This window comes from Amborella trichopoda, chromosome 3, assembly GCF_054954075.1.
Source record: "Amborella trichopoda isolate Santa Cruz 75 chromosome 3, AtrichopodaSantaCruz75HAP2 v2.0, whole genome shotgun sequence".
In the NCBI taxonomy this organism is placed as follows: Eukaryota; Viridiplantae; Streptophyta; class Magnoliopsida; order Amborellales; family Amborellaceae; genus Amborella; species Amborella trichopoda.
In genome coordinates this window covers 10,620,398-10,647,500 of record NC_142338.1, presented here as the reverse complement: position 1 = coordinate 10,647,500, position 27,103 = coordinate 10,620,398, and the positions used below count along the sequence as shown (strand labels likewise).

General features: G+C 38.4%; 1 protein-coding gene across 2 annotated transcripts in view; it reads left to right on the top strand.

Annotated features, from left to right (window-relative positions):
• EMB2734 (ARM repeat superfamily protein) overlaps window positions 1-23,796 on the top strand; it is a 32,714-nt gene extending 8,918 nt beyond the window's left edge. Inside the window, exons 8-21 of one of the 2 annotated variants that reach the window (XR_002283482.2) lie at window positions 785-920; window positions 1,054-1,123; window positions 1,227-1,354; window positions 1,461-1,517; window positions 13,431-13,616; window positions 13,749-13,841; window positions 18,349-18,434; window positions 18,566-18,632; window positions 18,710-18,776; window positions 18,877-19,013; window positions 20,668-20,759; window positions 20,926-20,992; window positions 22,417-22,537; window positions 23,246-23,796. Coding sequence is in view for 1 of the 2 variants with exons in the window: in XM_011630491.3 (XP_011628793.1) it covers window positions 785-920; window positions 1,054-1,123; window positions 1,227-1,354; window positions 1,461-1,517; window positions 13,431-13,616; window positions 13,749-13,841; window positions 18,349-18,434; window positions 18,566-18,632; window positions 18,710-18,776; window positions 18,877-19,013; window positions 20,668-20,759; window positions 20,926-20,992; window positions 23,246-23,410 (1,351 nt within the window). In the remaining variant the exon portion in view is untranslated. The remainder of the gene's footprint in view (window positions 1-784; window positions 921-1,053; window positions 1,124-1,226; window positions 1,355-1,460; window positions 1,518-13,430; window positions 13,617-13,748; window positions 13,842-18,348; window positions 18,435-18,565; window positions 18,633-18,709; window positions 18,777-18,876; window positions 19,014-20,667; window positions 20,760-20,925; window positions 20,993-22,416; window positions 22,538-23,245) is intronic. The other variant, XM_011630491.3, reaches the window with a different exon arrangement.
• The last annotated feature ends 3,307 nt before the right edge of the window (window positions 23,797-27,103 follow it).

Here is a 27,103-nt window from a genome sequence, read left to right as displayed (position 1 = left end):
TTATGGTTAAAACTGTACCAAGTAGCTTGTGTGAGACCACATTTTACATGTTTACATATTCATAGCTTCCTCTCACTTTGTGAGTTTCTTTTCAAGGGCTGTGTCGTGAATCTTTTGGAAATTTCTACTGGGAATGTTATGCTTAAAATACCTTATAGTGCATGGATGTAGCCGACCCCAAATAGTTAGAAAAAGGCATTGATGACGATGATAATGCATGGATGTGCACTTGCGTGCACATACCACACATTTCCTATGTAAAAATAGTCTTTCTCTGTTCTTTGCGGTACATTACATTAGTGTATTGTGACAGCTAAGATAGCATCTTACTGCTACATTGTCAAGTATCTTTATTCATAATTATGCTGTAGGATATAAAATTATCTACAACCTTTGTACTCAAGGGAAACAATCTAAGGGAAACAATCTAAATCCGATGGAGGTAAAATAGAATGTTGTTATGCTTATGCCTACGCCTACATTTAGTTGGTATTTGTTATGCTTGTATTTCTTTTTGTTCTCCCTTAGATATTCTGCATCAGGCACATTTAGTGGTGTTTGAGATTCTCTGGGTTGCCTTTTATAATGTTGTTTTCTTTATCTCTTATGAAGTGTAACTTATGCACACTCTTGTGCTTTGTGATTTATATATTATTTTAGTTATTTATAAGCTGAGATTTGGAGCTCCCTGCGTTTCTGTAATGACCACATACTAGAGTTCAAGTTGTATCAATCATGTGGTGCTTTATCATTTTTTCATTTCCTTTTTTTTCCTTCATTGCAGTATCGAAACCATCACCCTTGGGGATAAAAAAATTGGGATCAAGACAAGTGTTCTGGAAGAGAAAGCAACAGCATGTAACATGCTTTGTTGCTATGCAGATGAGTTGAAAGAGGGTTTCTACCCATGGATTGATCAGGTGGGAATTTTTTTAATTTTTTTTTGGTTTCTTTTTTTATTAGTGATGTGTGGGTAGTGTTGTGGACCATGTGAAGTTTTTTCCTTGACCCAGTTGTTGATGACCAAATGTCTCTTATCTTTAAATGATGTAGGTCGCCCCTACATTAGTTCCACTTTTGAAATTTTATTTCCATGAAGAAGTCAGGAAGGCTGCTGTTTCAGGTAGAATATATATTTGTCCTCCTTAAACTTCTTTCAATTCTTTGTTTCTTTGTTCTTTACATAGGCTTTTGATTGATCTGTGTTTTCACCATGCTATTTTCAGCCATGCCGGAGCTATTACGTTCAGCAAAATTGGCTGTGGAGAAAGGTCAATCACAAGGTCGTGATGAGTCTTATGTGAAACAGTTATCTGACTACATCATTCCTGCCTTGATTGAAGCTCTGCATAAGGTTGCCTCATGACTCATTTTTATTTTGTTTACTAAAATTGTTCATGTTTGACTAGAAATTTGGAGTTGTTCCCAAATTAAATAATTAAATTTTCAAATGATTACAGGAGCCTGAAACAGAAATTTGTGCCAGCATGTTGGATGCTTTGAATCAATGCCTACAGGTTTGCTATATCCCTTCAATGAAATTTATTATATGCTTTCTAAAAATTTATTATACGCTTTCTTTTGACTCAAGAGGAAGTTTGTTATATAATCTGTTAAGCATTGTCAGCACATTGAATAAGTGTAGTGTTTGGTAGTATGTGTTTCTATTGTATACTGTCTTACTATCTTAGTCTTTTCATACCATCCCACTGCATTCTCGCTGTTGCATGTGATAAATATGCGAACTAGATTGAGGATAACATTCTACTTTTTTTTTTTTTTTGGGGAGAAAATTTGGCTAGAATATGACATTCTACTTGATCTAAATAAACATGTTCATATATGGCATTTTGCTATGGGATGTGGATTTTTTTTACTAGTAATTGTTTTCATTAATTTAAAAAAGAATGTACAAATATGCTTTTATGAACAAGATCGATGAGTCTATCTACAAGGGACTGTGTATCACGCTTAAATGAAATTTCTCTACACTCTAAAAGGAATCACTAAAAAGAACACCATGATTCCTCCCCTTGCTGACGGCTCTGCTTCTTTGTTGTATTCTCTCAAAATTTGCGTCCAGCTCACTTTTAACTTACTAGACCAGTCTTGGTTTACCACAAAAATGTTATGTAGCCTCCATGGGTAGCTCTTCTCGCTTTTGGCCCAAGAGACAGCATTTCTTGAATCACACTCTATAACAATTATTATCCATTGTGGGTATAGTTGCCAAAGTCCCAAAAGCAGGGACCAGGTCTCAGTTTTATTGGGATCTCATGCATGAACTGAACCTTAGTTGGTCATCTAGTGTTTTGCCTTTATCCTCCTCACAAATCCCCCAACATCAGCAGGCCCTAGATTTCCTTTCAAGCTTCCATCAAATTTGAGCATGATTGGCCTTCCTGGCCCTTCTGGTTATATATTGGATGTGGATCATTGACTTTTAAAGAGAATCAGGATTGTTCATCTTCATCATTCTGAATTCTGTTCATATTGATATTGTGAGAAAACCATCTCCTGTCTTGGACATAGGGGCCTTCACGTCTTGCAGCGTTACAAAACATTGGCACTTATATTTTGAATAGCTTTAAACTAGTCCCAACTTTCCAACAATGGCTATTGTACCCTCGTTACATTAAATTTTTTGGACGCACTCTTTGGAAATTCGAATCCATGAAGTATGTGCTTGACTAGACTTAAACAAATAAACGACATGATAGACAATGTTAGCAATAACAATCAGAATGATGCCTCGGTTCACATTCTCCTCATTACCTAGTCAAAACTGCGTGTTTATAGGTAAATGGACAATGGGAGAAATCTATGTCCTATTTTTGGTTTTGTTCCTATGAGAGATAACTGGTAGTCCATTTTAATGTGGAAAAAAACGTACACTTTCCCCTTTCCAGTAGTGTTCAGCTAATGTTGGTAAACTTGAACATGCTCTGGCGCTTGCCATGGGCTAGAGCAAGTAAGCTTGCCAAGTACCAAGTGGACTTGACTTGCAAGTTTTCCCTTAGCCGCCTTGAAAAATCCCCAAAAGTTCTGGAAAATCATTCAAAATTAGAAAGAAACAAAAAACTAAAAAAATTCATAAGATGTGTAAAAGAAATGGATAATGAAAATTGATGTTATTGCTTTACACTCGTTGAAATTATCTAATAATCTAATGTAACATTCAATAATTCTGTAATTTCTAATTTTCTAGTGCAAATTCAAATAAGTCCCTTCAATTTTCAAGTTCCCACGTCATATTATATGTAAAGATTAAGTTGATCATATATTCATATATAACAACCACATACATTATTGAGTGGCAGTCTGACATTGCCCCATGGTATTAGGGCGATATGAGAAACATAAAAATACAAATGGCACTTCAACACCAAAATACATTAGCCTACACTCTACAGCTAACGAAAGTGTCATGAACGGCATTTTCGATGTTCAGGATGGCTCCAAACCTCTTTGGTACATTGGATGGTTAGCCCTTAATCCAAAATTGCCCAGGCTAGTCCAACTGTCTTCCTCAACGCCACCTTGGCTGTGTTGCTTATCACTTTGGCCTCCTTATATGGCCCTCATTGTCTCGCCTGTCATCATCCTTTGGTTCTTCTTGCTGAGTCTGACTTTGGACCAGCTTGTTCTTCTTGGACCTCCTTGTGGATGATTGGTTCTTCTTGCTTCACCAGCCATTGTGCGATTATCCACAAACATGTAGTCCAGGTTGATTGGATCATAATTGTTTGCTTCCCTCATCTGCTGCATCTTTTTAAGATTAAGATTGTAGTTCCCATGGACTTGTTTGTAGCCTTTCAGCTTTCAACTTGTTCCTCTTTGGAGTGTGGATCCATTGGAATGTACTCTGGTTCTTTCAAACCCCTTGACAGAACAAGTTTGACTGAGGTTCCTGATTGCGATCGTTTGTAGGGGTGTCGTGTCCATGTATCTCTTACCATCTTGCTGAAAATAGAGAATGTAAATTAGTTAAATAGGAGTACAATCACATCGAGTGGTTGTACTGTTATGGTATAACACTCTGAGTTTAAAGTTTGGGAAAAGTTTATGTAAGCTTGCAACCTTAAAATGTAGAATTACCGATGCACCCCAAAAATCTATCGGAAAGGTTATTTTAATGTTGAAAAGTCCTCTATTTGATCGTCTCGACATCAAGATGCATGAATATAAAAAAAAAAGTTTTTGAGACTCAGAAATAGTGCATCTTGCAACACATTTTCTAGGCCGTCCATTTTCAAGATTTTCATATGTTTATAGATCTCCTTAATTTTAACTATTTTTGGAGTTCAAAATTTTCTAATTAGATATGAAAATAGATTTTAAGATAATCCTAAGAATTTTCTACAACAAAATTACATGTTATGATAAAATTTGGAGGTGCGCCTTAATTGGATTGTTTAAGGTTGCAACCTTATAGAAACCGCACCCTTTAGGTTTTGACTTCTGGGAATTTAAAAGCTAACATGGGTCTAGCCATGTGTAACTTCTTGCGAGCTTTGGCCCAAATTCACACCTCATGCATCCATACATAAAGCAAGCTAAAAAATACAAAGTGCATAGCTTTTTCCAACTACAATATGCTAGAGATCATCACTTGTTGATGTTTTCAAGAAAAGTTCATCTCTTGCAAGGCTTAAATTTTGGTGTCCTTATCTCACTCTAGTCTTCCAGCGTAGAACTTTTGAGAGTTCTTGCCCTGGTCTGTTTGATAGTGACATGCTGGGTTAAAGAAGAAACATGAGTACATTGTTATCAATGGCCGAGTCAATTAGGCCACAACCCAAGAAAATAGTATCAAATGATCAACCAAGAACTTAGAAAATATATTAGAATACCTAGTACTATTACGCTGTAAGCTGTAGCATATAACTAAAATGCCAAATAGTCACGACATATCATGCAAAGACCGAAGGTGCTTCACAAGTAGATAAGTCAAAACTTTTTGTTCCTTGGGCGCATAACTCATTTTGTGATGTGCCTGCAAATGTGGATGTATGCATATGCCCATCGGTGTCTGCTTCGATGCGGCCTCATAATGCATTATGGAACTGCATTTGTTACATTGCTTTGAAAAAAAAATCATCTCCTTTATATCTTGCTATATTTTCTCCTATCTATGCTTTAGTTTTCTAGTTTATTTAATAATGAAGGGCTAGGGGTAAAAAGGGTAGAGCTTATTTTGACTAAAATCTATTGATATGTTTTAGTAAAATTTACAATATATTAATTACAAATAAAATTGGTATACTACATGTAGGACTTTTAAATGATAAGACTTTGAGTAAATAAATGTGAGTTTTAAAATTTACTTGAGACAATAAAATAATTACGTTCTTATTATGTTTATTGTGTTTCCAAGTATTTATAAATAATATGTGCATGTTTAATTTTTTATTATATTTTATTTTTTAGCCGACCCCAGATAGTTGGCATAAGGCCCTAATGATGATGATGATGATTTTTTTTTTTTAAATTTCCATAGTATTTATGTATTTGTTGTAAGAATAATCCTATGACGCTCTAAAACTAGGGAGCTTTTTGTTACCAACAAATCCTCCCTCCAACTCTTGCTTAGTCTTCCAACAGCTATGGATCCCTTGACCATGTATCTGCCCTTTTGTAGCCTACAAACTTTAAACCATAGATTTCATCCTACCTTGCTAAACCTACTAAATTCCAGTAATCTTTAACCCCTTTGGAAACTTTTAAACCAATTATAAACTATGTCCTAACTCAATGATACCCTTCCTCATGACCCTAGCCCCACTTCTACTTCAATGTGACCTCATATCATCCAATTCTACCACATTTGTGAAACCTTCATAAGGCCCTCTTTTGTCCTAAGCTTTCCACTAAGCAAAACCTGTAGAACTCATATATTTTAGCCTAATTAGAAACTCATGACATAATCTGAACCCTTTTTTTCTAAGCCCACGTTGCGTGTTATACTTGTGTAGGTTTTGGGCCCCCTTGGTCCTGCAACATTTCTTCTCGTAAAAGAAGGCATCGACCTTCCTACCCTTGATGTTTTACATTTTCCCCATTTTCAAACCTTAAGAAGTGGAATATTGTCCTAGGTGCAAGATTGAAAATTTCAATTGTTTAGATAAAATGTTAGGCAGACATCATCATTGTCAAAGCCTTTTCCCAACTGAGTAAAGCCTTTTCCCAACTAAATAAAATGCTAGACAAACATGTCATCATCATTGTCAAAGCCTTTTCCCAACTAATTGGGGTCGGCTACACGAATCCTGGTCTGCCATTCTACTCTATTAAAGGCTATACCCTCAGTGACGCCATAAGTCCCCATATCTTTTCTCACTACTTCTAACCATATCATTTTGGGCCTACCTCTTGCCCTTTTTGAGCCTTCCACTCAAACAAACTCACACCTACTAACAGGTATTGCATTGCGTCTGCGCCACAGACGGCTAGCGCACCTAGTCTACTCTCTCTCTTATCACCTATTGCTGCCACAACTAAATTTTTTCAAATTTATTCATTTCGAATTCTATCCCACTTTGTCTTGCCACTTATCTATCTCAACATCCTCTTCCCCGCTACTCTCATTCTATGGGTATATTGTTTGTTGACCGCCTAACATTTTACCCAATAGAGCAAAGCTAGTCTAACAGTTGTCCCCTATAAAACTTGTGCTTCAACTTCATTGGTATGCGGCGATTTATAAAATTTCGGTTGCCATCTCCAATTCGCCCACCTAGCTTTAATTCTATGGTGACATCTTCCCCATTCTCTCAATTTTTCAAGATTATCGACCCAAGATATCGAAAGTGCGCTCGTTTTGGAATTTCTTGGCCGTCAATCTTAACTACTTCCTCGTCTCTACTCTTACTAATTATTACTAAGTTTGCATTCCATATACCTTATTTTAGGCCGGCTAACTTTAGAACCTTTATATTCTAGAACATCCCTCAAAAGCTCTAACTTTGTGTTGATGTCGTTTCGGGTCTCATTGATCAAAACTATGGCATCATCTGCAAACAACATGCACCACAGTACCTCATCTTGTAGTTGCTTAGTTAAGTCGTCCATAACTAAGACAAATAGGTATGGGCTCTACATTGACCCCTGATGTAAACCTATTGTCACTGAAAACTCACTCATCTCTCCACTAGTTAGCACTCCATCGTACATATCTCTCACTAAGTCGATGTAGTGTTTGGAGTTTCATTTCTTTTCCAACAGCCACCAAATCAAATATTGAGGTACTCTATTATAAGCTTTCTTTAGATCAGTAAAGATCATGTGGAGGTTTTTTCCCTTTGCCCTAATCTTCTCAATCAGTTGCCGAAGTAGGAAAATAGCCTCAGTTGTTGACCTCCCTGGCATGAAATCGAATTTGTTTTCTGATACACTCATTCATGCCTTAGTTATTGTTCAATCTCTCTCTCTCTCAGAGCTTCATAGTGTGGCTTATAAGTTTGATCTGTCAATAGTTCACATAATTCTGTATGTCTCCTTTCTTCTTGTAAATAAGTACCACAATACTTTTTTTTTTTAATGGAAGTTAACATGGTATTGCTGGAAGAGTAATACATAGAAGAGTTCTACATGTAATTGAGAGATCGAGATCACCCTTCAGAGGGTGACTCAGTAAAAAATGTGCTAGCCTAACATGTACAAGATGGTCTTATAGAACCACCCAGTTACATAGATTTACATGAAGCTTTTGCAAAAATACAGCAAGACAAAAAAGCCAAAAAACAAGCATTTTAAGTTGTGCGTCCCTGGTCCTGAGCAAAAAAGAGTCCGACCCGGGTTGCGCTTGTCCTTGGCCTTGACTTCTAGCACCCTCTTTCGCCAAGAGATCTACGATGTCGTTGGACGTACTCCATAAATGCCTCTAGGAGACCTCCATAGCCCTGCAGGTATGAACAATTTCGTCAAAAATAGAGGTGAGGTACCATGGTGGTGAACTCGTTCTCCTTGCCTAGGGAGCACCCATCGAAGTTTAGTTTGATGTAGCCTTGAGGTGGTGGTTGCCACTTACAAGATCTTGTTACCAAACTCGGTAAACTTCTTGGGATTCCGGAAAAATCCTTGTGGTTGGAGGCCCAAAAGGTAACCAAAGAGATAGTCTTGTGTAGGAGAGCTGGTGTGTGAAGTTTAATGCCTTGAAATATTTTGGAATTTCTCTCCAACCAAATTGTCCATATGGTTGCAGCAACTATTGCCTTCCATAACAACCTTCCTGCCTCTGGCCAACATGAATCAAGATTGTAGGAGATCAAAGCCTCGACTGAAGGGGGGTGACCCATTTGATGCCAAATAGTTGCAACACTTGGCAACAAAGGTCAAAAGTATAGTCACAGAGGATGAACAAGTGTTGGTTCAATTCCTCCTCACATAGGCATAAGGCACACCTATTGGGGATCGGGATCCCTCTCTTTTGTAATTGGTCTATTGTGAGAGCTCTATGAGAGCAAGCTAGCCAGTTGAAAGTTCGGACTTTTGGTGGGGCAATGGTGGCCCAAACTTTGGATTGGATCGCGGTGGGATTCGTCGGGAAAGTTGGGGGCAGAACTAAGCTTTTGTAGAAAGAAGCTATCAAAAATGATACCAGAGGGGGATAGAGTCCAGATGATAGCATCACTTCCTTGAGGCGAAATGAAGAGGGAGTGGAGGGGGGTCGAGAGTGACTGAAAGTGGTTTGTTTCCTCTTCAGTTAGATTCCTTTGGAAGTAAGGGTTCGAAACTCTACGTCCCCCAGTTAGGACCATTTCCTCAGCAAGGGAAGATTCTTTGTTCTGAGCAAGAGAGTAGAGGGTACAGATCACCTCTCTCAGAGGCGAGTTTCCTAACCACAAATCAGACTAGAATCTCACTCTAGAGCCCTCTCTAGGATGAAACCTAATGAACCTTCTAAACTGGGAAAGGGTCGAGTAAAAGGATTTCCATGCTCATGAGGCGTTGTGCCAATGGCTCCTTTTTGGCAACCAGGCTCCTTTAGGGATTCTGTACTTGTTCCGTACAACCTGAGGCCAAAGGGAGTTAGGCTGGGTGGCTAGACGCCACCACCATTTCCCTAGGAGTGCCTGGTTTTGTTTACAAAGGACCTAAATTCCCCGTCCTCCCTGCTGTTTGGATAGACAAATGTTGTCCCAAGCTACCAGATGGAACTTTGTCTTTTCAGCCTGCCTTGACCAAAGGAAGTTTCGCATGATTTGGTCTTGTCGATTGGCGACTTGGGCTGGCATGTGAAATAGAGGCATAAGGTATACTAGGGAGTTGGCAATGGTAGCGTTGATCAGGGTCGTTCTACCTGCCATAGAGAGGAATCTACCCTTCCACCTTGCCAAACGCCTGTCTACCTTATCTAGGACTTGGGACCATTGCCTTTTCTTGGGTTTCCCCAGTCCCAAAGGGAGACCTAGATAAGTAGTCGGTAGATCTTCCACTTTACACTCTCATCTTGGAATGAAGGCTTTGACCTCTGCTTGTGTCAAGGCTACACCCAGCATTTTAGATTTCTCCATATTTACTTTGAACCCTGTCGCTGTTTGGAAGCAACTTTGGAAGAGTTTGAGGGTTTTGACTTCATTACTAGAGGCATCAATAAACACCAGTGTGTCATCTGCATATTGCATATGGGGCACAGTTGGGCCTTGTCTACTACTCCTGAAACCTGAAAGAAGGCCAGTCTGATAGAGCTGGGAGATGGAGCGATTGAAGACCTCTGTCGAAATTGCGAACAGGAAAGGGGAGAGGGGGTCTCCTTGCCGAAGACCCCTTGAAGAGGGTAAGTAGCCTTTTGGGGTTCCATTGATGAGAATGGAGAAATGTGGATGGGAGTAGCAACCTCTCATCCACTTTCTCCATCTATCCTGGAAACCCATTCTTGCCATCGTCACATCTGGTATTGACCAGTCCACATGGTCGTATGCCTTTTCCCAGTCAAATTTGAAGATAAGGCTGGGTTTCTTTGCTAGGTGCCTTGAGTGGATGCACTCATGAGCCACTAAGGTCCCGTCAAGGATTTGTCTGCCTTTGAGAAAGGCAGATTGTGAGGAAGATATAATAGAGGGAAGGACTTGTTGAAGCATAGTGGCTAGGACTTTTGCCAGAATCTTGTAAGATGAATTCAGTAGGCTTATTGGATGGAAATCTTTGATTTCCTCTGCACCTTCAATTTTGGGATGAGAGCGAGAAGGGTAGCATTAATGGCTTTGTGGAGGGTACCCCGACAGAAAAATTCCTCAAAGAATTTGATGAAGTTAGGATGGAAGGTGTCCCCGGACTCCTTGAAGGGTGCAATCGAGAATCCGTCAGGACCCGGTGCCTTGTCTTTGGCTAGAGAGTTGATAGCTAGTAAAATTTCTTCCTGAGTGAACTGTTGCTCTAGCCAAACGACTTTGTCTTCAGTGAGGGTAAGGAAATCAAGGGAAGTCATTCTTGATTTTGTCCCAAGGGGAGCAGAATATAGAGTTTGAAAGAACTGTAAGATAGCCCGCTCTATCTCAACTGGTTGACTTAGGTATATGTTATTGACTTTTATCATCGAAATTGAATTGTCTCTTCTGCGACAATTAGCAATGCGATGAAAAAAGGCAGTATTATGATAACCCGCTTTCAACCATGTGATTCTAGATCTCTGGAACCAGTAGATCTCTTCTTTTTTGAGGGTAGAATGGTATTCCAGTTTAGTCTAGGATCTGAGGTCAAGCTCCGAGGATTCCAGCGGTCTAGTTTCCTCGGGACGATCAATCTCTTGGATGGTATGCAATGAGGACTTGAGTTGGGAGAAGTTATCAGGGATGGACCGGGTCCAAGTTTTGAGGGAGGTTTTAAGGAGTTGGAGTTTGGTCTGAAGGATATATCCTGCTCTACCCGAGACCTGGGAGGCAGGGGAATTCCACTAGGTTTGTAGTAGGGTAAGGAAATCCTTCTCTTGGAGCCAATGAAGTTCAAATCTGAAGGGTCTGGGGACCCTCTTTACAGCAACGGTATCAAGCAAAATGGGGCAGTGATTCGAGGTGGGTTTAGGAAGGGCTAAAGATGAGGATCTCGGAAAATGTTTCTCCCAATTCAGGGACAGGAGGAACCTATCTAATTTAGAGAGGGTGGGGTTAGTAGTGTGGTTGGACCACGTATATCGACAGCCCTGGAGGGGAATATCTAAGAGTTCAGTACGACTGATGAAATCTGAGAAATCCCCTCATATCCTGGGAAATAGAACTTGAGGAGTTTCTCTCGTGGGACCAACGAATGACATTGAAGTCCCCTCCCAAGCACCAAATAGGGTGTGGGAGCGAAGCTACATGTCCCAGTTTTGACCAGAGTCTGCTTTTGAGGGTAGGTGATGTTGGACCATAGACTGCCGAGAATTTCCATGGGACCCCATCAGAGGTGCTGGAGAGGAGAATGGTCATAGAGAATTCCCCTATAAAGTAAGAGTTTAGGGTGAAGTCTGAGGGGTCCCAGATCACCCATATCCCCTTGAAGCCCCATTTGCCGGTAGGGAGACCCACTGACTTGGTCTTCTCCCCCATACTTGGCGAATGAGTTGTAGGTTAGGCTCTAGGAGTTTTGTTTCAAGGAGGGCAAGAACTGTGGGGCAAAGTTTAGAGGTGAGGTCCTTAACTGTACTCTTCTTGGAGGACTGTCCTAGCCCTCTAACATTCCAGATGAGGAACTTCATTTCTTAATTGAAGGCAAAGAGGGGGCGGAGGCAATCTAGGAGACCTCCCAAGACGGTCAGTGGAGAGAGGATAGGGAGAGAGGATAGAAAAAGTACCACAATACTTTTCGTCTGTTCGTTTGGCATATCCTTTGTTCTCAACTCCTTGTTGAGCAGCTTAGTTAGCCAGTCAATGCCAATCTCCCCCATGCACTTCCATACCTCTATGGGGATACCATCTGGTCCTAAAGCCTTTACTATGTTCATCCTTTTCAAAGCTTCTTTCACTTCCAATATCCTAATCCTATAAATGTACTTCGAAATGTGCGAAATTGGTTAGATTTAATTGCAGGCAGAGGTACCATGTCCCATTTATGGGTTTTTAAATGTATTATCTTTGTGGTTATATGTGTCTACGTACAATATTCAGTATATGTTGGTTCAACATGGCATACCAAAATAGGAGTCAGGCAAGATCAAAAATGAGACAACAGGGAACAAGTAGCCTTCGCAGTTGTACTGGCAAAACATGAAGTGAGAAAAGATCATAAAGTTGCAATATTATGACATGTTATGTACACTGTAGAGTTCAAGTCCTAAAATTAGAGTATAGATTTGAGCATCATGTTATACTATCTTGTACCTGTACTGATAACTGGGCTATAAGGTTTGTGGTTTGGGGTCTATTATACAAATTATTCAAGAAAAATATAAGGGACGGGGTTCCTGCACAAACCTTATTATTTGAGAATAATATAAGGGATGTGGTTCCTGTACCTACCTCCTCTACTTCGCCAAAAGTACTAAATATTTAATTGTATGCAGAAATACTATGTACCATTTATGTATTGTCTATGGATGCATGTAATGATTAGTATGTGTAAGTTCATGTGTACTATGTAATGTTATGCTAATATATTTATTTTTGATTGGCATGATTGTTTCTATGCAATATACAAAAACACTTAAATTTCTGATCTTTTCCTTTTCTACACTTCGTAGTATGTATGTATAGATGTTATATACTAATTTACTTGTGTGCTAATTGGATGCACACGCACACACATAATTATGTCTGTATATATGATTTGTACTTTGTGATGTACATGGCGTTGATCTTATTGATTTACTCTTTAAGCTTAAAGGAGGCCAAAATTGTTAAACAAAGCTTGGGCTATGGGTCCTCTGAGTCTGGATTTGAGTCACAATTTGTAGGTAGCTCGTGTTTCTGATTTTAAGGCTTGTCACATCCCTTTAGTCAATGTTCAGGATAGATACTTCAAAAAGCATATGGAAGTGCATAAAAACTCAAGCAATACTGTCTAAATGCGTTCCTTATCAAGTTGAACCTGTGTAGTAATCCGGATGAAAAATACTATTAAAGTTGGTAGTATTACATAAATTCGAGTTGTTATCTGTACTTTCTCATCATGGTGCATGCATTCTATTGTTTTCTGTGTATTACTTGTGAATGAAACAATGTTGGTGTATCCCTATACTAATTTGGTGATATATGTTACCATGCCCGTGCTTTTTCGTGTCCTGGGAACTTGGTACTTCTATGATATGCCTGACCATTTTTATATATTGAAATGAAGTAATTGTTATTTTATTTATGAGTTTGCTGTCCTAAGAGTTCTGAAATGCATCTTGTGCATGAAGCCCGTCATTGTGCTGACCTCATAACCGCAATGTTGGCACTCATGCCATAATGTTAGTTGTAATGCTCATGAATGAGAATTTACTCAGGCAATAACACTTTGGGGGTTTTCAGGTTTCTGGGCCACTATTGGATCAAGGTCAGGTAAAGTGCATAGTGGATGAGATAAAACAAGTGATTACTGCAAGCTCAACTAGGAAGAAGGAAAGAGCAGAAAGGACCAAAGCAGAGGACTTTGATGCTGAGGAAGGAGAGTTACTTATCGAAGAAAATGAGCAAGAAGAGGAAGTATTTGATCAAGTTAGTCTTGACAGAATGGTTTCTTTAATATCTTGTCACAGAAAATGGAATGGTTTATGTTTGTGGTTGCTTAAATCAGTCTGAACTTGTCTGTATCATTGAATTTTGGATGCTTAATATTGCTAATTTCAGGTTGGAGATCTCTTGGGGACATTGATCAAAACATTTAAGGCTTCTTTCTTACCATTCTTTGATGAGCTGTCTTCTTATATCACACCTATGTGGGTAAGTTGTCTTCCATATATAATTTGTATGGGTGCGTAGACTTTCTAATATTACATAGTGGTTATCACTCAATGAGAAAGAAAGAAGGCTCATCTATTTGTTTTAGATCTCATATGATAGTGTCTGTAACCTGCTAAGACTTTTGGATTTATAGGATATGGTTGGAGAAATAAAAACAATATAATATAATGAACCTTGCAGATCTTGTTATGGTCTTATGCTAATGCTTTTTTATTGCATTCTCTCATTGATTATGTTTGTGATGAATTTATATATCATAAAACTGGCCCTTTTTTCTCTATGATTTTCTAAATTTCCTCAGTAATTGGTTTCAAGTTCCTTTTTTTCGGGCTTGAGTTTCTAATGTCAGTTGCTTTAGGCAATTTACTGCAGAGGAAAGGAACGTTTAGTGGTGAAATAAAGTATTTACTGATGGCACCCGTTTGTTAGGGAATTTTGTTGTCTTAATAATAGTATTGCAACTTTTCCTACTTAGGCAACTGATTGAGAAGTTTAGGGCGAAGGGAAAAGACCTCGACATGGTCTTTATTGACGTAGAGAAAGCTTATGATAGAGTACCTCAAGATTTGATTTGGAGGGTGTTGGAAAAGAAAGGAGTCTCCAGACACTACATCGACTTGGGGAGAAATATGTAGGATGGATGACTAACTAGTATGCGAACAACTAGTGGAGAGACGAGTGAGTTTTCAGTAATGATAGGTCTACATCAAGGGTCAATATTGAGCCGGTACCTTTTTGTCTTAGTTATAGACGACTTAACTACCTCATCTGTAGGATGACGTACCGTGGTGCATGTTGTTCGCAGATGACATGAGACTCGAAACGACGTCAACACAAACTTAGAACTTTGGAGGGATGCTCTAAATTGACAGCCAGGAAGTACAAAAAAGACTGCACTTTCGATATCTTGGGTCGATAATCTAGGAAAATGAAGAGATTGAGGAAGATGTCGCACATAGAATTAGAGCTGGGTGGGCAAAGTGGAGGTGTGCAACTGGAATTTTATGTGATTGCTGCATACCAATAAAGTTGAAGGGTAGTTCTATAGGACAACTGTGAGACCAGCTTTGCTTTATTGGGCAGAATGTTGGGCGAACGAAAAATAATAGACCTATAAATTGAGTGTAGCGGAGATGAGGATATTGAGATGGATAGACAAGAAGGGATAAAATCCGAAATGAATGCATTCGGGAAAGTTTAAGTGTTACACTAATAGGCGATAAGATGAGAGAGAGTAGACTTAGGTGTGTTGGCCATGTGTGTCATTGATCTAGTATAGCACATTTTAGGAGGTGTGAGTTAATTCAAGTGGAAGGATTGAAAAGAGCAAGGGGTAGGCCAAAAAGGACGTGGTTGGTAGTAGTTTGAAAGATTTGAAGGCTTATGGCCTCATTGAGGGTATGGCATTAAATAGAGCAGAATGGCGAGGCAGGATTCGTGTAGCCAACCCCAATTAATTGGGAAAAGGTTGTAATGATGATGATGATGAAGAATAACTTTAGTGCAGCTTGTGCCTATAGATAGGTTTTATTTGTTGTGGAAATTAGTATTGTATGTCCTGTTTCTTTTTTTTTTCTTTTTTTTTAAACAAAAACATCACACGACTCTATTCTCCATCAAGGAGGTGTTGTAGTCCTTATCTTTTCAACAGTAGCAACAGTTTTCAATTTTTGCATCTCAAATTGAATTGTCAAGAGAAACATAAGGAGCTGTAAACTGAAACCAGTGATGTGGAAATTGGTATTGTACCTTCACTGATTATGTTTAAAGAGAAACATCATATGCCTCTGTTCTACATTCAGGAGGTGCTGATATGGCATTATTTCATCTTAGTGATACTCTTTTTGTGAGCAATAGCAGCTGTTTTCTATTGCAGTATTTCATATTGTATTGTGTAGAGAGCGGTGTTTGCAAAATCGAATTGGAACGGTTAACCGGACATGGGCTCGGAAGCAGTTTAACCGGCCGATTCAACCGTTCTAATCGGGCAAGTCTCGGGTGGTCAAAAAGGTGTTGAAAAAATAAAAAGATCCAAAAAAAAATCAACTAAAATATGAAAAGGATATAAAGAATGATTAAAACAAAACACATTAAAATGAAGCTGAAAATTAATGAAAAAATAGATTTTAATGAATCGATTTTTGAATTAAAGTGAGTATTAATGACAAAAACAATTTTTAATCTTTGCCATAATATAAAGAATATTAAAAAATGCGTTACACCAAATTCCTTAATTTTGAAAATTTATATACATTTTTTTGAATTTTTTTTTTTTTAAAATACCGATCGATCGCCAAAACTGGCCACTAGCTAGTTCCGATCTAACCGGGCGGTTAGCGGTTAGGTCGCCCAGTTTTTCTAGCAATGGTAGAGAGCCAAAATGCGTTGTAAAGTGAAACTACTGTACTGTTGCTTTTATGAAATTTTATTTTCATTGCTACTTTCAACATTTGCATGCATGTGAAGTTTGCACTAAAGCAATGAATAGGTACATCATGAGTTTCAATCGTCTTCAAGAATTTAGAGATGCTTACGAAAAGGATTTGGAAATGTGCGTGTCTACATATCAAAGGGAAGTAATAATGTCAGTCACCATCTTTGGTTCTTGTATGATCAAAGAATGGAGCTAATGGATGTGTTCCATTACATATTGCTAAACCTGGGGTGCAAACCACAAATGTCATGTGTATATGTGCACGTGCGTGCGTGCGTGCATGTATATATATCATCATCATCATTGTCCTAGCCTTATCCCAACTATTTTTTGGCTGGCTACATGAATCGTGTTCTACTATTCTGCTCTATCAAGGGCCATAAGTGACCATGTCTTTTCTCAATTGTCACGATTTCCTTCCATGTCCTTTGGGACCTTCTCCATGCCCTGTTCTAGCTTTCCACTTGAACGTGTGTGTGTATATATGTGTTCCAAAAATGAATTTGTAGAATCTATGACTATTACCTTGTCAAATTAGTAGTCTTGCAATAACTACCTTTCATGAAAGCAATGGTCATTTGTGATTCGGAGTCGGTGTTCCAAAAAAGTGCTGGGCAGCGCCTTACACAGCCATGGTAATCCTGGTCAACCGGCACTTAAGCCGGAGCCCAAGGACCTGAGTGGTCGAGGTTTATAAGGGGGCAGGGGTTGTCAAACGAATCTTGTTGTAGGTCTAAATTTTGTATAAAAATGCATATTCAAGCCTTTTTTATACATATTTATGTGGAATCATGCTAAATCCATACCAAAGTGCTACGGTACTGCCAAAAATACACAATCCATAACCAATTAACCTAACCATAATCCATGCCAATCCATAGCCTTAGCATTTTTGGTACATATTTATGTGGAATCATGCTAAATCCATACCAAAGTGGTATGGTGCTACCAAAAATACACAATCCATAACTAATTAACCGAACCATAATCCATATCAATCTGTAACCTTAATTCATGGTTCCATAGCATTCCCTTCTATAGTTCTATACACATGATCCATATCCATAGTAACCAAAATATAGTAAATCCATACACTCTGTAGACTCACTCCATATACCGTACACATATTACCGTACTAGCATACGGATTTAATAGGACTATAAGTATGTGGCCATAACACTTGTAACACCATAAAATATTAAATCCCATAATGCAAGCCAAAATAATAACACAAGCAAAAATACAAAAGCTCTGTAATAAGCCTCCTAAATGGATAAAATTGAATCCAAAACAAAACGATGATGTTTGGATCAATTTTAGGAAGTTTTGAATTCAAAGTATAAATCCAACCAAATTTGAGATTCGAAGAAACACACCCAAACAACCACCCCCACCCCCCCCCGACGGGTCCCTTCTTTTTTTTTTTCTTTTCTTTTCTTTTTTTCCCTTTGTTTTGGGAGAAAAGTAAGGGGTATTTTCGCCCTTAGGTGGGCGTAGTCCCTAGGTGCCAGCCAAGGGCTGCATGCTGGCACCAGCCGAGGGCTGCATGCTGGTGCCCCCCAGGGACACCCAGCCTAGAAGTCCTGCCCAGGCCTGGGCGAGGGGCCTAGGCCCCCTTGGCCTGCCTAGTTACTGGGTGGGCATTGTTTTAGAACTCTGTTTGAAGTAGAAGTTAATGGTACATGGTAAGGGACAAGTTGCGGCCTTTTACGTGTTTTAGGACAAGTGTTCTTTCACATGGCTCTCTTGTCTCACCCTTACACCATGTTTGATTTAGTTGGACATTTGTTGTCACCTCAAAAAACTTATTTGAATTTCTTTATTTCCTTTTTGTATTTCTTTATATATTTTCTTTAATGTTGCAGGAAATCTAGTTATAAGTTTCATATTGTTGTATTCCATGTACCATGTAGGCTTGCATATGCATTATATTTCAGTGCATATTGCACTTTGCATAGAAGAATTTTCAAATATGCATGATAATTGTCCCGAGGTTTTGTCTGTCGTGGGTATCTGTTGTAGTTTAAATTTGTTTTGATTATCTTCTTTCAGGGTAAGGATAAAACTGCAGAAGAGAGAAGGATTGCCATTTGTATTTTTGATGATGTTGCGGAACAATGTCGGGAATCTGCTCTCAAGTATGGTTCTCTGAAATGTTTGGATTAAAATAATTATCTTTTGAATCATAATAATTATCTTCCTGATTCAGTTGCTCTTCTTATAGAATACATTTTCTTATTAAATCTTAATATACATTTTGTTTGACCAGATATTATGACACTTTTCTGCCCTTTTTGTTGGACGCGTGCAATGATGTCAACCCAGATGTTCGGCAGGTATTTCTTTAGAACAATACATTATATCATTCCTTGGGCTTATTTTAGATTTGTTTCTAATCATTAATTTTTCTCAGGCTGCTGTTTATGGAATTGGCGTGTGTGCTGAATTTGGTGGTTCCAAGTTTAAGCCTTTAGTGGGAGGTATTTTCTGGTTCTTGGTGCCGAGGAAGATGAGGTTGAGAGCTGTATTAAAACATAACTAACGCTGTTTTTGGTTCACGCTGTTGTTGGTTCTCTTCAGAGGCCCTTTCCAGGCTAAATGTTGTGATTCGGCATCCTAATGCACTTGACTTGGATAGTGTTATGGCTTCTGACAATGCTGTCTCTGCTCTAGGAAAGATATGCCAGTTCCATCGTGATAGTATTGATGCAGCTCAGGTATTGTGTTTTTATTTATTTATTTATTTATTTTTGATTGTTGAGGTAATCTTTTGTTATATCCTATTCTATATTTCTATCTTGGATCTTATATCCAGGTGCATTGGCATGTACATCCACATGCATGAATGTGTATATTTTTGTAGTATGCTTTACATTTACGTACAATAGGCTCTTTATGGCTTGGATATGTAGCCTTTTATTTATTTATGATTCTTCAATCTATGATGACAAATAGTGCTATATGTGTGATTAACGTGCTTGAAGATTATGCTATTTTGAACTGCACATGATTAGTAGTTCTCTATGTTTTCATGCATTTTATGACCTTTGTGTCTTTTAGCTCATTGCTGCCATTTCTAGAGTCTGGTTTATGATGCTCGACTGCAAAATTGTTAATACTATTTCTTGCAGCTGCCACCACTACTACTATTGTTGTTATTGTTGTCTGACAGTAAGTTGAGATGTATCTTAGATGTGTCTTAAGGTATGTGGGGCAGTTGTAGGGGATCATGAAGCCTTTATATGTTGGATATTTAACTCTTGTGCATTCTGAGAAAAATCAATGTAGTATGAAAATAAAGAGTAGCAACAAAGTGGAGCTCACCAATTAATGAACGTGTCACTTGGGCATCTCTCACTATCAATAAAGAAGAGCATTCCACTCCAAGACTCATATGTTACAAATCACACTACCTCCATGAGTAGTTCCTTTAATTTCCTACAGGAAACGTCAAATATAAGATTGTACATGATTGTACAGCTTGACCCTACTATCATGTGGAAATCAGAATGGACCTTAGGCATTCTTTGTGTTTCAATAATGTTGAAAACCAAGTCTCATCCCTGTGAATGTAGAATGTAGTGCACATATTCCATGAAAAGGTACCGCATGGCCTTACTTTTAGATATCTCCAACTGAAATCTTAGCCTATCTATTACTTTTTTGAGCTCTCCATAACCTGGAAGCACATGGGTCAAAATAAGCCACCCCTTCAACTGAGAACCTTAATTTAGAGCACCCCAAAGCTGTTTAATTTTTTTCTCCCCTAATCTCAACTTTTGTGCGCCTCTCTATAAAGGGCAATTGGATGTGAAGATGCATCATGCGCCTCTCTATAAAGAGGAATTGGATGTGAAGATGCATCACACTGATACAGACACAAGACTGCTGCTCGGTTGTTGGGTCATCTTCAAGGGAGTATGTGTATTTTGATCTCACTGGGGATTGAAGGGACTTAGGGGTTTGCTGCATATCTGACTGATTGTGTCAAGAATGATCTTTAGCGAGCCATTGAATGAAGAGCACAGCATCACAACTAAGATGATGGAGCCACATTTCATAATGCTTTCCTATTGTGATATATAGGCATCCAACATGTTCGGTTGGAAAATGATGCTATCATTAAGAGAACATGATGGTTTATCTATTCTGACAAAATGGAAAGAGAGTCATTCATTTCATATTTGTAGTTTATTCATGTACAAATTTTTGTTTGTCTATGTTAGGTGCTAGTAGTAAATGTGTTTTTGTTTGTTTTTTTTGTCTCTACTGTTTTGTTTGATTACATAGTTAACCATTTGAAGTTATAAGCGGCTTCTTGCTCGTTTAGTTCCATGAATAGTTTATCATATATTTAGTTTTCTTTTGCAGGTAATTCCTGCTTGGCTGAGTTGCTTGCCCATAAAAGGAGATTTGATTGAGGCTAAAATTGTACACGATCAACTTTGTTCTATGGTGGAAAGGTCAGCAATTTAATATTTTATTCATTTTTTTTGAATCTTAGTTATGAATGTTCATTTGATATGATTTACTCCTCTCTTTCATCAAGCTTTTGAAAAGAAAAACGAAAAGATAATTGTTGTTAATTATTGAAAGTATACTTAGTGGTATGTTATCAAATATTTGCAGGTCGGATATGGAGCTTTTGGGGCCTAATAATCAATTCTTGCCTAAAATCGTTTCAGTGTTTGCAGAGGTAAAACTTTCATTTGGGTACCATTTCTTCCTGATGCGGCTATATTTATGTTTGTAGCAGTGTTGTCAGATTTGCTTCAAAGGCTTCTTCGGTTTGGTTGGAAAAATAAGCCAATTCGGTGCTTCGGCTGATACGAGGGAAGATTTTGGAATGTTAAAAATAAAAATAAAAATAATAAAGGATATATTTATATATAAAAATACATTAAAATAATTAAAGGTTTTAAAAATAAAAATCTAAAAAAAAAGATCATTCTGTGCTTCGGTTGAAGAGGACGAAGCTTTGGCCAAAGAGGCTGTATCGGCCTGAAGCGGCCCCGAAGTAGATGCATCGAGCTTTGCTTTGCTTCGTTATGGGCCGAAAATCTGAGGATTGGGCCTCTTCGGCCGAGGTAAAGCGAATCTGATGACATTGGTTTATAGAACTAATTCATGCATATGATGGCAGCCATGTCCTTGGCAAATCATGTTCCTTCTTGGGTTTTCATGTATCTTCTTCCAGTATACTGGGGTCAATTTCTTCTTGATCTTTGCTTGGGAAAATGATTATCCTAGATGGGCAATAGTTATTGCATTTTTTAGCCATCTTGAATTTACACAGGAAACCTACCCTGAAAAAAAAAAGAAAAAAAGAAACGAAAAAATTAAGGAACCAACATGTTTTCTTGTTTTAACATCTACATCAAATTCATTTCTACCTCGGTACTGTTACCACCTAGGACCATTTATTATCTTTGATTGTTTTGGTTTCAATAATATTTTACTTCAGAAATTTCATGAACTTTTTCTCCTAGTTTTTTTGTCCCTTGTAAAACGATACTAAGAATTTAGGACATACCTCATTCATTATAACCCAGGTTTCACTCGTACTAAAATTTAAGTGTGAGGCAAGTCCCTGAAGGTTTGGATATGCTGGCACTCGGCAAATCAAATTTTACTTGTTCTCAACATCAAAGAATGATACTTGGAAAGAGGTCATACTATTTGTCTTTCTAGGATCCTGTTCCATTATCACATTCTGTGGCACCTAAATGTTATTCCCTGTTACGTATAACAACAATTTTTGAGTGAGACAGGCTAGAATCCAAATCCATCATCTCTCGAAGGACAGATAAGAGTTTACTTTTCCTTTTTTGGGCTGAAAATGACGATTTCATTAATAAATATGGTGTGAAGTTCATCACAAATCTAAGAGGTATGTCAAAAAGTGATGACATGTAAACATTTTGGTGCAACAAGAGTCCCATCCACTAGAAGGTTTGTGCTCCCCTCGCCCCCCTCTAACACAGACTTGTATGCGTTTTTATGAACAGAGGCCATGAATTTCCTTAGATTTGTGTTTGACACTAGGAATTAGAGGTCATGCACATCCTGCTAGTGTCATTTTGATAATTTCCTCTGATAAAACGCTATCCATTTCTCTAGGGCTCATCTTCAGTCTGGTCAAAAGAGTTGGAAGCCTTGGCAAAAGGAGGATGATTAAAACAGCTTCTCCATACCATCCTAAGAACACACCCAATATCTGCCGGGAGTGGATAACAACCATGTGAGCTCTCTCTGATCAGAAGAAAACAACAAACCATGTGAACTCTGTTATCAAAGGAAAACACTTAACCCTGTGAGCTGTTGGGCTTTAAGCAGCCGGACTTAGGCTTCAAGAGCACTTCATTTTTCTCTCTTCATTTAGAAATGAATCTACTCTTAAGAATTTTAGACATAGGAGAAGTTCGTCATTTCAGGGAAGTAAATGGCTGTGATATGCCTTGGCTTATAATGGAATATCCACAACAGAAATTAATTATCAATTTTATGTGACATAAATCTGTGATATAATGCAATAACTAATCGTCCTTTATTTCTCTAACATGTAGTGCGTAACTAATTCTAAATAAAATATAAATGTATAATCTGCAACTGTATGTGTCGTAATTTATCAAACTCTCTGGGTGCCCATACCTACCCGGAGCACAATAGTGGTTCAAGATTGTTGACACAATTACTCAACATATTTCACGGATTGGATTTAAAATAACACTGCTTATATAGTAATTTACTTGGCATGAATATTCGAGGTCCCTTTTCATATCCCCAGTTGATCGCTTTTAATTCAGAAATACTTTCCTAACACGAAATATGCCTTAGATATAGGAATACACTGCCCATTAACTTGACATTGAAAAGAACGGAAAAAACAAGAGATTTCTCTTTAACTTACTGACTTTAGCGGTGCTCACTGTTATCTGCCTACTTGAAGGTTCTCTGTGCCGGCAAGGATCTGGCCACAGAACAAACTGCAAGCCGTATGATAAATCTTCTGAGACAGCTTCAGCAGACGTTGCCACCCTCTGCCCTCGCTTCAACCTGGTCTTCATTACAACCCCAGCAGCAGCTTGCCCTGCAATCGATTCTTTCTTCATAACTTGAGAAACAATGAGGATGCTTTGCATCTCTTTGTGTGGTCGGTTATTTGTCTTGTGATGTGAGCTTATCATTCTTTTTCTAAGTTATCTCTGTTCTTGTCATGGTTCTAAGTCGCGGTTATTCTTATTCTTCTGTTGAGGTGAAAGGCAGTGCGGAACTGGTGGGTGATCTGTATGAGTGTGTATTATAACATGCATATATTTGTCTTCTTTTATTGCCGAGAGAGAGAGAGAGAGAGAGAGAGAGAGAGAGAGATTTGAGGTTTGCCGTGATCGTGTGCAGAAATTGCGATGTCAAGGCAATTCTTGTAGCAGTTTTGGTGCTTGGTTTTTTTGTAAGATGACAAACCTTGAGATTACATATTGAGATGCTTGGTTTCGGTCATGTTCAGCATTTCACTTGTTTTTGCTCTTCGGAAATTTATCAAATAACTCATTAGTGATGAGCAATTCAACACTTTATGCATATCGTTTGTTTTAATTTCTTAGTAGCTTAAAAAAGCATGATCTTTGAGTTAGAATGGTTAGAAATGGGTAGAATGTTAAATGACAGCTGTTTTGGGCTAGTATAAGGAAAAACTAGTATGAAACATTTTGGCGAGTTTTACGGCCACCTAGAAAACTGTTCCCCCACGTGTCAAATTGGCTTTGCTGAGTGAAAGCCATAAGACTGTAGTGTCGAGAAGTAAACGTATTCTTTAATTTTAGAGAAATTTATGGAGTCACTGAAAATAATAAGAGAGTATACAATGAGATTTTTGGTACAAGATAGTCCCAATTAATGTTAACCATTAGATGTAAAGTTGGATGGTGTATTTATTCTATTAACTAAGCTCAAAGAGTAAAAGAAATTTTTTTAACCCAAGCTATTAGATTTTATATTAGATGGTTACAGGTTATAAGAATTGTGATTGTGACCTTGGGCGAAATGCAAATGGTCTCCAAATGATAATTACTTAGCTTATTTCAACTCATTTATTGGACGCATGTATCCTCTACTTCTGCAGGAGTTTACTCTGCATCTATTCTCTCACCCAAAACACCTATTAAGGAAATTGGTTAAGCCTAAAATTTTGGGAAGGATATGGTGATTATTTTCAAAAAGAAAAAAAATTGAATTTGGAGTTTTGGTACACTTAGATTTGGCCCTTAAAAATTAAATGGTCTCGATTGGAACTATATTTTTCTAACATATAGAGATTTTATTTGGGAAATTTTTTGAAATAAAATTAGTCTATGGTTATAGAGATTATATCGTCAAAATTTGAGTTCTAAGAAGTATGTTTTGCTTGAGGGAGTAAGTGGATGGTATACTCCAGCGGGAGTAGGAAGCCTTTTGGCTTTACTTGCTTGTTCTATCTGACGTATCTATGGATTATTATGCGTTCTGTGGTTCTTTGAGATCATGTCAAAAGAACTACATAGGTTATTAAATAAGATCTCTTTGGTATCTCCTTAACTGCGATTGTGCATTAATTTATGAGCAATTCAAATATTTGGTTGACTTAGAAATTTAGATGGGGAAATTCCTTCCTATTTTCTTTCAATTTATTCCATCTAAAAAGATTTAAGCATAATCTCACCTTGAAATATTCCTTATTCTTCTGTCCTTTAGATCCTTTTAGGACTATAACGGGAACATCCATAGGTTGGTCTTTGTCATCTTGTTGTGAAAGCCTTTTTTTTGGACGCTGTGGTTTCTTCTCCCAGATGGCGTTCTCATTTGCTTGAGAAAGTGCTTTCACATCTAAATGGTTGGGATGAAGTTTTCTCACATTGGGAAAATGGTTCCTCAGTGGGAAAGAACTTAATGGAGTAGTTTCCCAGTATATAAATCTGCCCTTAGCTCTTTTTTCCATGGATTTAAGCAAAATTGGCAAAGGGTAGGTGGGTCTCGCTTTAAACAGCCTGGGGTTAAATTTGTCCTGAGGGCAAGGCCCTGTCAGATTTGTAGGTCAAGTGCCTGGTCAAGCCTTGTAGGGCTTGGTCATGGCTTGACCCATTCTGCCATATGTTTATGAATTGGAAAAAAAAGTATGTCATCTGTTGGTTTGGTCCAACCAGGTACCTAGCCCAAGGTTATGGTCAGGCTTGGGCCAGTCAAATCCGGAGCAGGAATCTAGCACCTTGAGCCTAGCTTGGCCCTACCCCATTTTCTCTATGTAGATAGGAATTTAGATCCTTTCAAGATTGAAGTTGATGAGGAAAATGCCTTGTGTTTGTCAATTATCAGTGGCATGTTTTCTGTCTAGCATAGTTAACAGTAGAGATAGCAAATGTTCGCGCTAGGGCCAGGCCAGCCTTGACCCTAGCTCGGCCCTAACCCTCACAAGGATGGCCTAAGTCCGGTCTGCCCTTGATAGGGTCAAAGAGGACCTGGCGTTGGCCCAATCAGGACCGGGTCAAATGGAAAAATTGAAAAGCATAAAGGAAAAATATAAAGAACCAAAGGGCTGAACCAGTCTTGGCCCTGGCCCATGGGCCACATTTTGTAGCTCAAGCCCTAATATTTTACAGCTTGGCTGATAGGGCCGGGCTGGGCCACCCAACCCTTTGCCACCCCTAAACTCAGCAAAACTCCATTTGTAAGGTGTAGTTACAGTTGGTTTGTGTCTTCTAAGAAAACAAATTCCATAGTTTTCTTATAATCTCATATCCTTACAATCTATACTGAAGAACCCTGTCCAAGTGTCAAATTATTCGGCCACTGCCAGTAGCCCAAGCAAGAGCTTGCATGGTATGCGGGCGAGTGCTGTGCATACTTGCCTAAGTATTGTAACACTCAGGTTGGCTCATTTAGAGGTCTACAATACTTGACCAAGCATTGAAGTATCACTGAAGTAGTGGTGTTATATATATATATATATATATATATTGTTGAGGATTGATGTCTTGCATTATGAAAAAAAATTCAGATATATCCGTATATGTGATTCGATATATCTGAGATTTGATATATATCTGTACAATGGTATTTCGGTAATTTGTACCATCTATCTGAGACTCGATATATATTGTTGCGATGGGGGTTTATCAAGGGTTAAGGAAAAACACAGATCTCTTTGTAATTAGATAAAAACAGAGAGATGTGAGGAAAAGAGCGAATTGTAACCATATTCTCCATTATCAGCAAAGAAGTTCTAATCTTCCTTGGACGTAGGTACGTTGCCGAAGCATGTATATCTTTGCATTATGGTTGGTTGTCTATTTCTTTTGTGTTTGTTTATTCGTTTTGTTTTCGTGGATTGCTTTTCGTTTCTACAAATTGGTATCAGAGCCTACAAAGTTATTCTGCGTTTTGGGGTTTGCTACCACGATAACAGGAAGGGCTCAAGCGTCAAGTATGACATTGAGAGGTTGAATGGAAAGAACAATTTCATCCTCCTGGCGACGAAAGATGAATGATCTTTTGATACATCAAAGTCTGGCTAAGGCTTTGTTAGGGAAATCGAAGAAACCAGCAAAGATAGACGATGAAGAGTGGCAAGAGATGGAGGAAAAGGCGATAAGTGTGATTCGTCTGAATCTCTCAGATGACGCCTTGTGTTATGTGGTGGATCTCGAAACTGCTCCGAAGGTTTGGACAAAACTCGAAAGTATCTACATGGTGAAATCTTTGACGAACAAGTTGTTCTTGAAGAAGCAGTTGTATTCTCTTAAGATGGAAGAAGGCACAGATTTTCTTGAACATC